This window comes from Argopecten irradians, chromosome 14 (assembly GCF_041381155.1).
Source record: "Argopecten irradians isolate NY chromosome 14, Ai_NY, whole genome shotgun sequence".
NCBI classification, from domain to species: domain Eukaryota; kingdom Metazoa; phylum Mollusca; class Bivalvia; order Pectinida; family Pectinidae; genus Argopecten; species Argopecten irradians.
This window is the reverse complement of record NC_091147.1, coordinates 18,796,596-18,809,718: the sequence shown is the minus strand read 5'-3', so window position 1 is coordinate 18,809,718 and position 13,123 is coordinate 18,796,596. Positions and strand designations below refer to the sequence as shown.

At 36.6% G+C, this 13,123-nt stretch overlaps 1 protein-coding gene across 1 annotated transcript in view; it reads right to left on the bottom strand.

The window, feature by feature from the left end:
- The window catches only part of LOC138307364 (disks large homolog 4-like), a 58,400-nt gene that overhangs the window by 16,904 nt on the left and 28,373 nt on the right, over positions 1 to 13,123 (bottom strand). Inside the window, exon 4 of the mRNA XM_069248065.1 lies at positions 1,763 to 1,865. Coding sequence (XP_069104166.1) covers positions 1,763 to 1,865 — 103 coding nt within the window. The remainder of the gene's footprint in view (positions 1 to 1,762; positions 1,866 to 13,123) is intronic.

Below are 13,123 nucleotides of genomic sequence, written 5' to 3'. Positions count from 1 at the left end.
TTGTGAGACAATTAAAACTGGTACATTTTAATATTCTTGTTTTTAGTTAAAATCACTACAAATAACCAGCTTACAGTGGGATCATTTTAAAGTCCCATAGAAAAATTTAAACACAAATTGAGCATTGTATATATTTAGACTAATTTGCTATAAAGAGTATTTTTCTTCCTTCCTTGAGTGGTATTGGGAGGTATTTATAGATAGATTGGATTGTAACACAGATGCTGTGACACACAATCTTGTATATATCTGGGGTATCAAATGTTATTAATTCATATAATAAAGTAAAACTATATGTACTTTTTCTCATTGCAAAATGAAGCATCAGATTCTTATAGAGAATTGAGGATTGAGTGAATCTAATAAAGGATAAGTGGTTTCTGATAGGCAAAATTGAGAAGGCAGTATCTGATTTTGGGCAATCAGGAATTGATATAGGAAAATAGAAGTAATATTATGTATATAGGGAAGGCCCTGCTTGTTCTTATAGGATTCACGACACCAAATGAAGAAATAATTTTTTTTTCTGAGGACAATTGAGAATGGCAAGAATTATTGATCTAGGATATTAGGTTATAGAAAGTACAATAGTCAAGAAACTCCAAAAATAGCACAACTCTTCATGTCATGATTGGTTCCTGACTGACCAACTAGTGCGTCACACGGGTCGCGATTACCTATTTTTGGAGTGGCTGTGTCACAACCAAACCTGAGTTGATATAGAAACAACGGTAAAGGTGTTGACATCTTCTCTACTGGATAACTGTTATAGCCCTCTAAACCAACTGTAGCTGGACTCTCTCAGCCAATCATAGACAGTGTACCTCCTGTCACATGTACTCCAAAACACTTCTGATTCATCCCCAGTGATTGGGCAATGAGATTACTGCTGTCAAGTCACCACATTATACAAGTGTTAAGGGACCTGTACTTGTACCCTAACACTATAATTGTGTCACATGTCAAGCACAGAGGATAAGGAAAAGCTGAACTATCAATTACACTGAGAATAAGGAAAAGTTGAACTATAAATTATACTGAATATAAAGAAAAGTTGAACTTACACTGAAAATGAAGAACAAATACTGATAACAGCAGTCCATTAAATCTTCTTCTTTTTTTAACTTCTGAAGCATTTTTTTACTTTGTTTCCTCCTGATAACTAAGCTTTGATTGATTTAATGTATGTAAAGTTTTCCTAGATGCTGTTTATAAAGTTGGGATCATCATTAAGACAGCATTAATTTAAAGGGGCTATAATAAAGAACTAGTCACATCCCAGCCGTGTACTAAAATGTGTATAATCAAACACTCAAACAAAGACCTCTTAACAACACAGCCCTCCGAAAAAAACCCAAAAAACTCTGATACGCTTAAAGGGAGATAATTACTTACTTGTACACTTACAGTGAAATTTGTAGTTGTTCATGTTGGAAATAATTATACCAGAACCAATCAGAAGTACTTTCTATAGCTTAGACTTAAAATCATTAAGTCAATCAGAAAGAACTTCATTTACCATATAAGGACAATTTTTATCAGTATGGCTGTAACAATTTCCAAGAACCTTTTAAAAACAATTAAGCTATTTTCTACAACATTAAAAACTTCTTAAGAGTGAGAAATCTAAACACCTCATTCAAACACATGATGAATAAAGATCTTTAGAATTATCTCTTTCTGAATCTTTTACATGTACTTGGTCATGTAAGATATTACAATCTTTCCAAAACAAGCTATTTTTATCTATTGTAAGTCTTACCAGAACCACCCGTGTTCCAGCCTGCTTGAGTGCATCTACTGCCGCGGAATGTGTAGCCTGAGATACATCTGTCTCATTCACCTTGACGATGATGTCGTTCATTCTGAAAAACACAAAACATCCTTAATTAGTATCAGAAATCGTTGAATTTACATTATAAGTCATCAGTGAATCGTTTTTTGGAAATCTTTTTGTCATGACAAGAACTGGTTTAACTAGGTTGCTGAAACAAAGAATTTAAACCTCTCTCTTCCATGCTGTCAACAATAGTGGACATAATTTTTTTACCCTCTCTGTTCCTACTGTCAAATTTAGTCAACAGAATTTTTACCCTCTCTCTCTCCCCGTTGTTGACTATAGTCAAAGAATTTACTCCCTCTTTCCCTGTTGTTGAACAAAATTTTACCCTCTCTCTTCCCCGTTGTTGATTATAGTAAACAGAATTTTACCCTCTCTCTTCCCCGTTGTTGATTATAGTAAACAGAATTTTACCCTCTCTCTTCCCCGTTGTTGACTATAGTCGACAGAATTTTACTCCCTCTCAAATTTACTCTCTCTTCCCGTTGTTGATTATAGTAAAAAAATATTTTCCCCTCTCTCTTCCCCGTTGTTGTTAGTGATTTTACTCCCTCTCTTCCCTGTTGTTGAACAAAATTTTACCCTCTCTCTTCCCCGTTGTTGATTATAGTAAACAAAATTTTACCCTCTCTCTTCCCCGCTGTTGACTATAGTCGACAGAATTTTACTCCCTCTCTTCCCTGTTGTTGAACAAAATTTTACCCTCTCTCTTCCCCGTTGTTGATTATAGTAAACAAAATTTTACCCTCTCTCTTCCCCGTTGTTGATTATAGTAAACAAAATTTTACTCTCTCTCTTCCCCGTTGTTGATTATAGTAAACAGGATTTTACTCTCTCTCTTCCCCGTTGTTGATTATAGTAAACAAAATTTTACTCTCTCTCTTCCCCGTTTAGTTGATTATAGTAAAACAAAATTTTACCCTCTCTCTTCCCCGTTGTTGATTATAGTAAACAAAATTTTACCCTCTCTCTTCCCCGTTGTTGATTATAGTAAACAGGATTTTACTCTCTCTCTTCCCCGTTGTTGATTATAGTAAACAGGATTTTACTCTCTCTCTTCCCCGTTGTTGATTATAGTAAACAAAATTTTACCCTCTCTCTTCCCCGTTGTTGATTATAGTAAACAGGATTTTACTCTCTCTCTTCCCCGTTGTTGACTATAGTAAACAGGATTTTACTCTCTCTCTTCCCCGTTGTTGATTATAGTAAACAGGATTTTACTCTCTCTCTTCCCCGTTGTTGATTATAGTAAACAGGATTTTACTCTCTCTCTTCCCCGTTGTTGATTATAGTAAACAGGATTTTACTCTCTCTCTTCCCCGTTGTTGATTATAGTAAACAGGATTTTACTCTCTCTCTTCCCCGTTGTTGATTATAGTAAACAGGATTTTACTCTCTCTCTTCCCCGTTGTTGATTATAGTAAACAGGATTTTACTCTCTCTCTTCCCCGTTGTTGATTATAGTAAACAGGATTTTACTCTCTCTCTTCCCCGTTGTTGATTATAGTAAACAGGATTTTACTCTCTCTCTTCCCCGTTGTTGATTATAGTAAACAGATTTTACTCATTTACTCTCTCTCTTCCCCGTTGTTGATTATAGTAAACAGGATTTTACTCTCTCTCTTCCCCGTTGTTGATTATAGTAAACAGGATTTTACTCTCTCTCTTCCCCGTTGTTGATTATAGTAAACAGGATTTTACTCTCTCTCTTCCCCGTTGTTGACTATAGTAAACAGGATTTTACTCTCTCTCTTCCCCGTTGTTGATTATAGTAAACAGGATTTTACTCTCTCTCTTCCCCGTTGTTGACTTGACTTCACAATTAATTTCCTATTATATACAAGTTTGTTTTTAATGCAGTGAAATACAAAAAGTATATTAGGAAAGTCAAAATTCCTCTGAGAAAGACACCAATTAATTTACAGTCAAATACTGGACATTATAAATGTGACAATCGGTGTTGGAGGTATAGAGATTGTATGTATGACACCTGAACCATTAAGCCACACTAACGAGCCAGAGATTGTTAGAATGTTTTATCATTACTCAGTCATCGTGACTGCTAATTCCATGTTTGTTTTGCCCCTTTTAGCTGCCTTATATAAAGTTGAACATCAAACATTAGAAACATGTAAAATAAAACATAAAGTAGCACTTGTGTGTGATTTGATAGCGACAGGCGCCCAGCACGCAGTATCACCTTCGCAGCTGGATCATGATCAAATTAGCCAGCCAAGGCAAATGTTTGTTTTAGTGTCGATCATGAAAAATTCATAGTTTACACAATCGTAGCAAAGCTGTTCACACTATAGCGGGATAGGATAGCGCCGATCAGACAGGGTGGTGTGTTATCAGGATAGATGGCCGACGGAACCTCATCACGATCACAAATAGCGGCACAAATAATTCAAGGTAGTAAATCAGCAATCAATAGCTATATACTAACTGAACATGTAATACTGACAAAAAACATATAAACCATAACGGTATCATACAAAAGTTATACGATAGTATAACACTCACAGGTACGTAATACTTCTATGGGATCATAACTTTCTCATGCCGTAGATATATGACTGTATTACACTAAGTAACTGCCCAGAGAGCTAATATATTCCCACTGTAACTCTATAAGTCCATAAGAAATTCATTTCAATTACTACAAGACCTTAGTAAGGGAAAACTGGGATGATGTCCAATAGCTCTCTGATAGACCTTTCTTTACTGAAGAGTCTTGAGGGTTAGTCAGGACCAATTTGTCCACAATACTAACTTCCTAAAGTAATCAAACACTCTAACCAGATTATGAGCTAACTTTCTAAAGTAATCATGCAAACACTCTAAACCAGGTTATGAGCTAGCTTTCTATAGTGATCAAACACTCTAAACCAGGTTATGAGCTAACTTCCTAAAGTAATCAAACACTCTAACCAGGTTATGAGCTAACTTCCTAAAGTAATCAAATACTCTAACCAGGTTATGCGCTAGCTTTCTAAAGTAATCAAACACTCTAACCAGATTATGAGCTAACTTCCTAAAGTAATCAAACACTCTAACCAGGTTATGCGCTAGCTTTCTAAAGTAATCAAACACTCTAACCAGGTTATGAGCTAACTTCCTAAAGTAATCAAACACTCTAACCAGGTTATGAGCTAACTTCCTAAAGTAATCAAACACTCTAACCAGGTTATGCGCTAGCTTTCTAAAGTAATCAAACACTCTAACCCGGTTATGAGCTAACTTCCAAAAGTAATCAAACACTCTAACCAGATTATGAGCTAGCTTCTTAAAGTAATCAAATACTCTAAACCAGGTTATGAGCTAGCTTCCTAAAGTAATCAAATACTCTAACCCGGTTATGAGTTAACTTCCTAAAGTAATCAAACACTCTAACCAGGTTATGAGCTAACTTCCTAAAGTAATCAAATACTCTAACCTGGTTATGCGCTAGCTTTCTAAAGTAATCAAACACTCTAACCTGGTTATAAGCTAACTTCCTAAAGTAATCAAACACTCTAACTAGGTTATGAGCTAACTTCCTAAAGTAATCAAACACTCTAAACCAGGTAATGAGCTAACTTCCTAAAGTAATCAAACACTCTAACCAGATTATGAGCTAACTTTCTAAAGTAATCAAACACTCTAACCAGATTATGAGCTAACTTCCTAAAGTAATCAAACACTCTAACCAGGTTATGCGCTAGCTTTCTAAAGTAATCAAACACTCTAACCAGGTTATGAGCTAACTTCCTAAAGTAATCAAATACTCTAACCCGGTTATGAGCTAACTTCCTAAAGTAATCAAACACTCTAACCCGGTTATAAGCTAACTTCCTAAAGTAATCAAACACTCTAACCAGGTTATGAGCTAACTTCCTAAAGTAATCAAACACTCTAAACCATGTTATGAGCTAGCTTCCTAAAGTAATCAAACACTCTAAACCATGGTTATACCAGCTAGCAGCTAGCTTCCTATAGTGAATCAAACACTCTAAACCAGGTTATGAGCTAACTTCCTAAAGTAATCAAACACTCTAAACCAGGTTATGAGTTGACTTCCTAAAGTAATCAAACACTCTAAACCAGGTTATGAGCTAGCTTCCTAAAGTAATCAAACACTCTAAACCAGGTTATGAGCTAACTTCCTAAAGTAATCAAACACTCTAACCAGGTTATGAGCTTACTTCCTAAAGTAATCAAACACTCTAACCAGGTTACAAACTTACTTCCTAAAGTAATCAAACACTCTAACCAGGTTATGAGCTAACTTCCTAAAGTAATCAAACACTCTAACCAGGTTATGAGCTAGCTTCCTAAAGTAATCAAACACTCTAACCAGGTTATGAGCTAACTTCCTAAAGTAATCAAACACTCTAACCAGGTTATGAGCTAACTTCCTAAAGTAATCAAACACTCTAACCAGGTTATGAGCTTACTTCCTAAAGTAATCAAACACTCTAACCAGGTTATGAGCTAACTTCCTAAAGTAATCAAATACTCTAACCTGGTTATGAGCTTACTTCCTAAAGTAATCAAACACTCTAACCAGGTTACAAACTTACTTCCTAAAGTAATCAAATACTCTAACCCGGTTATGAGCTAACTTCCTAAAGTAATCAAACACTCTAACCCGGTTATGAGCTAACTTCCTAAAGTAATCAAACACTCTAACCTGGTTATGAGCTTACTTCCTAAAGTAATCAAATACTCTAACCAGGTTACAAACTTACTTCCTAAAGTAATCAAAGTCCTTCCTTAAATAACATTTTTTTCCTCTTGAAACTATTAGTATATTAACTTAACCATCGTTTTGATTGACCTTTGACCATGAAAAATTTCTACAAAATTGCAATGAATTTGGTTCAATAGTTTTAGAGAGGAAGTTAAAATTAATCTAAATTATTAATGGCTGAATGATGCATAACAGTGCACAAATTGCATTTAAAATTATTTGTCTGAGATTTTCTGTCTGATGTCTCAGACCAAAAAGGTTACAAGAGAGGTATTATTTTTGTTTTGTGTCTTTCCCCTTTCTCAAAGACGATATTGCTTAAACCAAAATAATTTGGATACAGAAAGGTTAAACCACTACGACCTTTTACTACATCAGCCTAAAACATTTGAAAAGCACTATTGAATCTTAAACAACAATAGCTAAATTTAGAGCTTTCTGTAGAAAGTTTTAATTACGCACAGTCAAGGTCACTTCTACCAGAAATAGATCACTGGGTTTTAGACAGATGTTAACGATTCCAACACTAATGACTAGGATTCTAAGATAATTTTAACCCTAATTTGCAAAATCTCTTTTGTCCTCAGGCTCTGGACAGAATAGCATCATTAGCCAAATTCTCACCATCGTTGGCGACAAAGGTCACAACCTGATCTGTACAAATCTGTGACTCACGTTATGTAATGACCCAGTGAGAATGAGAATCAACAGACATATTGTCACCTAATGGCCGCTCCTACGACGGGACAGTTCTAAATCGGTACCGGTCAGCTCTACAAACCCATCATTTAGCTGTCTATCCAGTATCAAAATCATCTCTAACTTCCCACGTAAACACGACATACACAACCTCTAACTATTTATTCCGTTATCTCCTCAGGAAATTATCATATGACAAAGATTTACGTAAACATGACATTTACTTCATTGTTCTAAAGTAACATCATCCACACCGTATCAGACTCACATTAACCATATTTACATATATCCTCTGGTTTAATTACCATTCTTGTACTCAAAATTCAGATAATGATAACTCTGCTAATTAAGATCTGCCAAAAGTGGCGATCGAACTCTGCTAAATTAAGATCTGCCAAAAGTGGCGATCGAATTTGGCTAACCCCTTAAGACATTTAACTTTGTTACCAAGTTTTAACAATATTAGTTTTAACATTTGTTAGTTATTACACAGAAACTGCAGAAAAATGACATTTGTAGTAAATTAAAGGGCCATAACTCGGATAAATAACATCCACTGAAAGAGTTGATCGAACCGGGCCAGGCACTTAAGGCATTTAACCTTGTCACCAAGTTTGAAGAAAATCGGTTTACATTTGTTACAGTTATTGCATGGAAACAAAGTGTTTCAGACAAACAGACGGACAAATAACCATGAAATCTGATTTTTTTTCACTATTTACCAATTGGTTTCTCCACAATATTCCAAGCTGAATGCCACAACTTTTGACCTTATACAAAGTTACTTATCCCCTAGCCTTATATAGCTACTGACCTAATGGTTTTCTCCATGTATGTACCTCACCATTAGTAAATACACAACTTTCATGTTCTAGTTTCCCCCGATCTTATACATGTTAGTATTGCATTTGCATTTCCCGCATGGAACATCCTAAGACTGTCAGGAAAATGTTTTGTATGAGAATCCTTTTAGCCGTCGGAGAGAGTTGTTTAAAAACCGCCACTAATTCAATTGTACATGATATAGGAAGTTACAGCACAGCATAGGACTATCATTGTATATCACACACACACACTATAGACAAAAGGCACAATAGGCCCGACAGTACAATTACATGTAGGTCTGTAGGTCCAGTGACTTTATATGTAGACCCGGGCAAGTCATATTGACTGACAGTTACTGTAAACATTACATGTAGACCCAGGGAAGTCATATTAACCCTGACAGTTACTGTAAATGTTACATGTAGACCCGGGAAAGTCATATTGACCCCTACGTTTTAGATGAAGACACTTTTATTCTGTATTTGCATTTTACAGAGTTATCTGCCCTTGCAAGTATAGGTATTGATTGTGACATCATCTGTTTTTTGAGCGTAACATCATACTTTTTGGAGAAAACGATGTGAATTGCGATCGCAAAATAATGATGTAACAATTGATACTTTTCCGCAAGGGAGCTAACTCTGCAATTTGCAAAGACAGAATACACAGAAGTTAAGGTATGCCATACACAGAGCAAAAAGTGTCACTGAACTTTTCTGACTTAGTTACGGTATGAGTTTTCAGTAGTTTCTGAGCAGCAAAACTTTTGAAGGCCATGTCTCCATATATTTATCAGAACATCTAGTAACCACGCAGTGATCAACAAATGTCACTCAGATCTATTCAGTTTTAGTGCCTTCTTTATTATATATCCAATCACTTCAGCACAGTCCAGAATGTTTCTCAGTATCTTGAGAAACATTAACCTGTAGAATTGATTGGAGCAAATTTAAGCAGATATCAAAGATATCCTGGTTGACGGCAAAAGCAGCCGTGTATTTCCTTGTTTACAACCGGCTATTTTTGTCAGAAATAAGTATTGGCCCCCAACCACCTATTATTAATTTTTGACCATCTATTAAAAACTTAGTGAGAACCCTATTGATAATAATGTATTATCATGTTTCATAAAAAAAAATAAAAAATATTTTTGCATAAAATAGATTACTAATGGCCAGGATCGAGATCACTCACATATCGGTGAGCCAAATATGGTGTTTGGGTGAACCGAAATAGAAGTGAAGGCTACCATACAGCCTCAGGGATTAGATATGATGAGAAAAGCACGTACAGGCCTCAGTGGTACAGGTCCTACCTACACTGGCCTAGCTATAAGTGTGGGTACCTGGGGATTCACACAGACGGCAACAACACCTCTCCTCCACGACCCTCTGACCTTACAATAATGTCTTTTATGTGAGTCCTACCAACTACGCAGTGTATGTTTTATGTTCAAATTCAAAATATATTTAATACTTATCATCGAGTCCTCACAATGTATGTTTGATGTTCAAATTCAAAATATCCTAAATAATTATCATCGAGTCCTCACAATGTCTGTTTGATGTTCAAATTCAAAATATCCTTAATAATTATCATCGAGTCCTCACAATGTATGTTTGATGTTCAAATTCAAAATATCCTTAATAATTATCATCGAGTCCCCACAATGTATGTTTTATCTTAGTTTTAAAATCCATTTCTGTACAGCTCAAAGAAAATATCCATTTAGCTTACAAAGTTTTCAAACACACAGCTTCACGTTGATCTAGAGATTGTCCATATTTTTTCTGTCTCCTTAATTTGTTCAGTGTAAATTTTAGAGACGGTAAATAGAAGTGATTAGTCTGAGATCAATAACACATAGGCTTGTAACATGGTGAATACAACATAATAGATTACACACAATATGTCCGCTTTGCATTTAAATCAACCGTTCACTTGATTTCATGTGTGAGATTCTAAATGTTTTATTCGTCGAAAATGAATCAGTGGTACGAAAAAAAGATTCCCTTCCACGAAAAATCTTTGCTGGGCTTTCTTTTCCAGAAGAAACTCAGCACGAACTTCTCTGAAATCAATGTACTACCTAAAACAACACATCACCATGGTTACATAATGCAGTTTACTAATTTTCTAAATTAGCAGAAATTAGATACCCATGGACCGGGTGTTGGCTTTGTAATCATACCACAAATCAGTACAAAGCGAGGTGAGATTCAGATTGGGTACCAATTTTACTCACAGCACACTTAGTCCCTTAGCTTGCTTCGTACTTGCTAATATTGTACACATTGTATTTTTGTAATTATCAGAATAAGGGTAAATTTTCAGAATTACAGAATAGAATAGGGGATGAAATCTTTAAAATAGACCTGCATCACTGCTACTATGACGCTCATTGTTGTTGTTTAATTAAGTTGTTTTAACTTTTGAACACTTTTGGTCCGGTATGTGACCTTGAGTAAATCTCAATGATGTATATCACAACAAACTTGATAGCCCTTCACATATCAAAACAGCAAGTATATGGAACTATAAGATTTTCAAAAGACTTACAAATATTACAAAATATTTGCTCATTTAAAAACAAAATATTGCAAGCTTTGTAAAACAAATATCAGATTTTGGCTTCCTGGGTTTGATAAACACTAAAAACTATATAATTACAGAGTGTGTTATTACCCCGGACCTTTACACACTATCTACGGAGTGTGGTATTACCTGGGACCTTTACACACTAACTAAGGAGTGTGGTATTACCCAGGACCTTTACACACTAACTACAGTGTGTTGTATTACCAAGCACCTTCACACACTATCTACACAGTATGGTATTATCCAGGACCTTTACACACTAACTACAGAATGTGGTATTACCCAGGACCTTTACACACTAATTACAGAGTGTGGTATTACCCAGGACCTTTATACACTAACTACAGAGTGTGGTATTACCCAGGACCTTTATACACTGACTACAGAGTGTGGTATTACCCAGGACCTTTACACACTGACTACAGAATGTGGTATTACCTAGGACCTTTACACACTATCTACAGAGTGTGGTATTACCCAGGACCTTTACACACTAACTACAGAGTGTGGTATTACCCAGGACCTTTACACACTAACTACAGTGTGTTGTATTACCCAGGACCTTTACACACTAACTACAGAGTGTGGTATTACCCAGGACCTTTACACACTAACTAGTGTGGTATTACCCGGGACCTTTACACACTAACTACAGAGTGTGGTATTACCTAGGACCTTTACACACCATCTACACAGTGTTGTATTACCTAGGACCTTTACACACTAACTACAGAGTGTGGTATTACCCAGGACCTTTACAAACTGACTACACAGTGTGGTATTACCCAGGACCTCTACACACTGACTACAGAGTGTGGTATTACCCAGGACTTTTACACACCATCTACACAGTGTTGTATTACCTAGGACCTTTACACACTAACTACAGAGTGTGGTATTACCCAGGACCTTTACACACTGACTACAGAGTGTGGTATTACCCAGGACCTTTACACACTGACTACAGAGTGTGGTATTACCTAGGACCTTTACACACTAACTACAGAGTGTTGTATTACCAAGCACCTTCACACACTATCTACACAGTATGGTATTATCCAGGACCTTTACACACTAACTACACAGTGTGGTATTACCCAGGACCTTTACACACTAATTACAGAGTGTGGTATTACCCAGGACCTTTATACACTGACTACAGAGTGTGGTATTACCCAGGACCTTTACACACTGACTACAGAATGTGGTATTACCTAGGACCTTTACACACTATCTACACAGAGTGTGGTATTACCCAGGACCTTTACACACTAACTACAGAGTGTGGTATTACCCAGGACCTTTTCACACTAACTACAGTGTGTTGTATTACCCGGGACCTTTACACACTAACTACAGAGTGTGGTATTACCCAGGACCTTTACACACTAACTAGTGTGGTATTACCCGGGACCTTTACACACTAACTACAGAGTGTGGTATTACCTAGGACCTTTACACACCATCTACACAGTGTTGTATTACCTAGGACCTTTACACACTAACTACAGAGTGTGGTATTACCCAGGACCTTTACAAACTGACTACACAGTGTGGTATTACCCAGGACCTTTACACACTGACTACAGAGTGTGGTATTACCCAGGACTTTTACACACCATCTACACAGTGTTGTATTACCCAGGACCTTTACACACTAACTACAGAGTGTGGTATTACCCAGGACCTTTACACACTGACTACAGAGTGTGGTATTACCCAGGACCTTTACACACTGACTACAGAGTGTGGTATTACCTAGGACCTTTACACACTAACTACAGAGTGTGGTATTACCTGGGACCTTTACACACTAACTACAGAGTGTGGTATTACCCAGGACCTTTACACACTAACTACAGAGTGTGGTATTACCCAGGACCTTTACACACTGACTACAGAGTGTGGTATTACCCAGGACCTTTACACACTAACTACAGAGTGTTGTATTACCCAGGACCTTTACACACTAACTACAGAGTGTTGGTATTACCCAGGACCTTTACACACTACTACAGAGTGTTGTATTACCCAGGACCTTTACACACTACAGAGTGTGGTATTACCAGACCTTTACACACTAACTACAGTGTGTGTATTTACCCAGGACCTTTACACACTAACTACAGAGTGTGGTATTACCAGGCCTTTACACACTAACTACAAGTTGGTATTACCCAGGACCTTTACAGTGTGGTATTACCCAGGACCTTTACACACTAACTACAGAGTGTGGTATTACCCAGGACCTTTACACACTAACTACAGAGTGTGGTATTACCCAGGACCTTTACACACTGACTACAGAGTGTGGTATTACCCAGGACCTTTACACACTAACTACAGAGTGTGGTATTACCCAGGACCTTTACACAATAACTACAGAGTGTGGTATTACCCAGGACCTTTACACACTGACTACAGAGTGT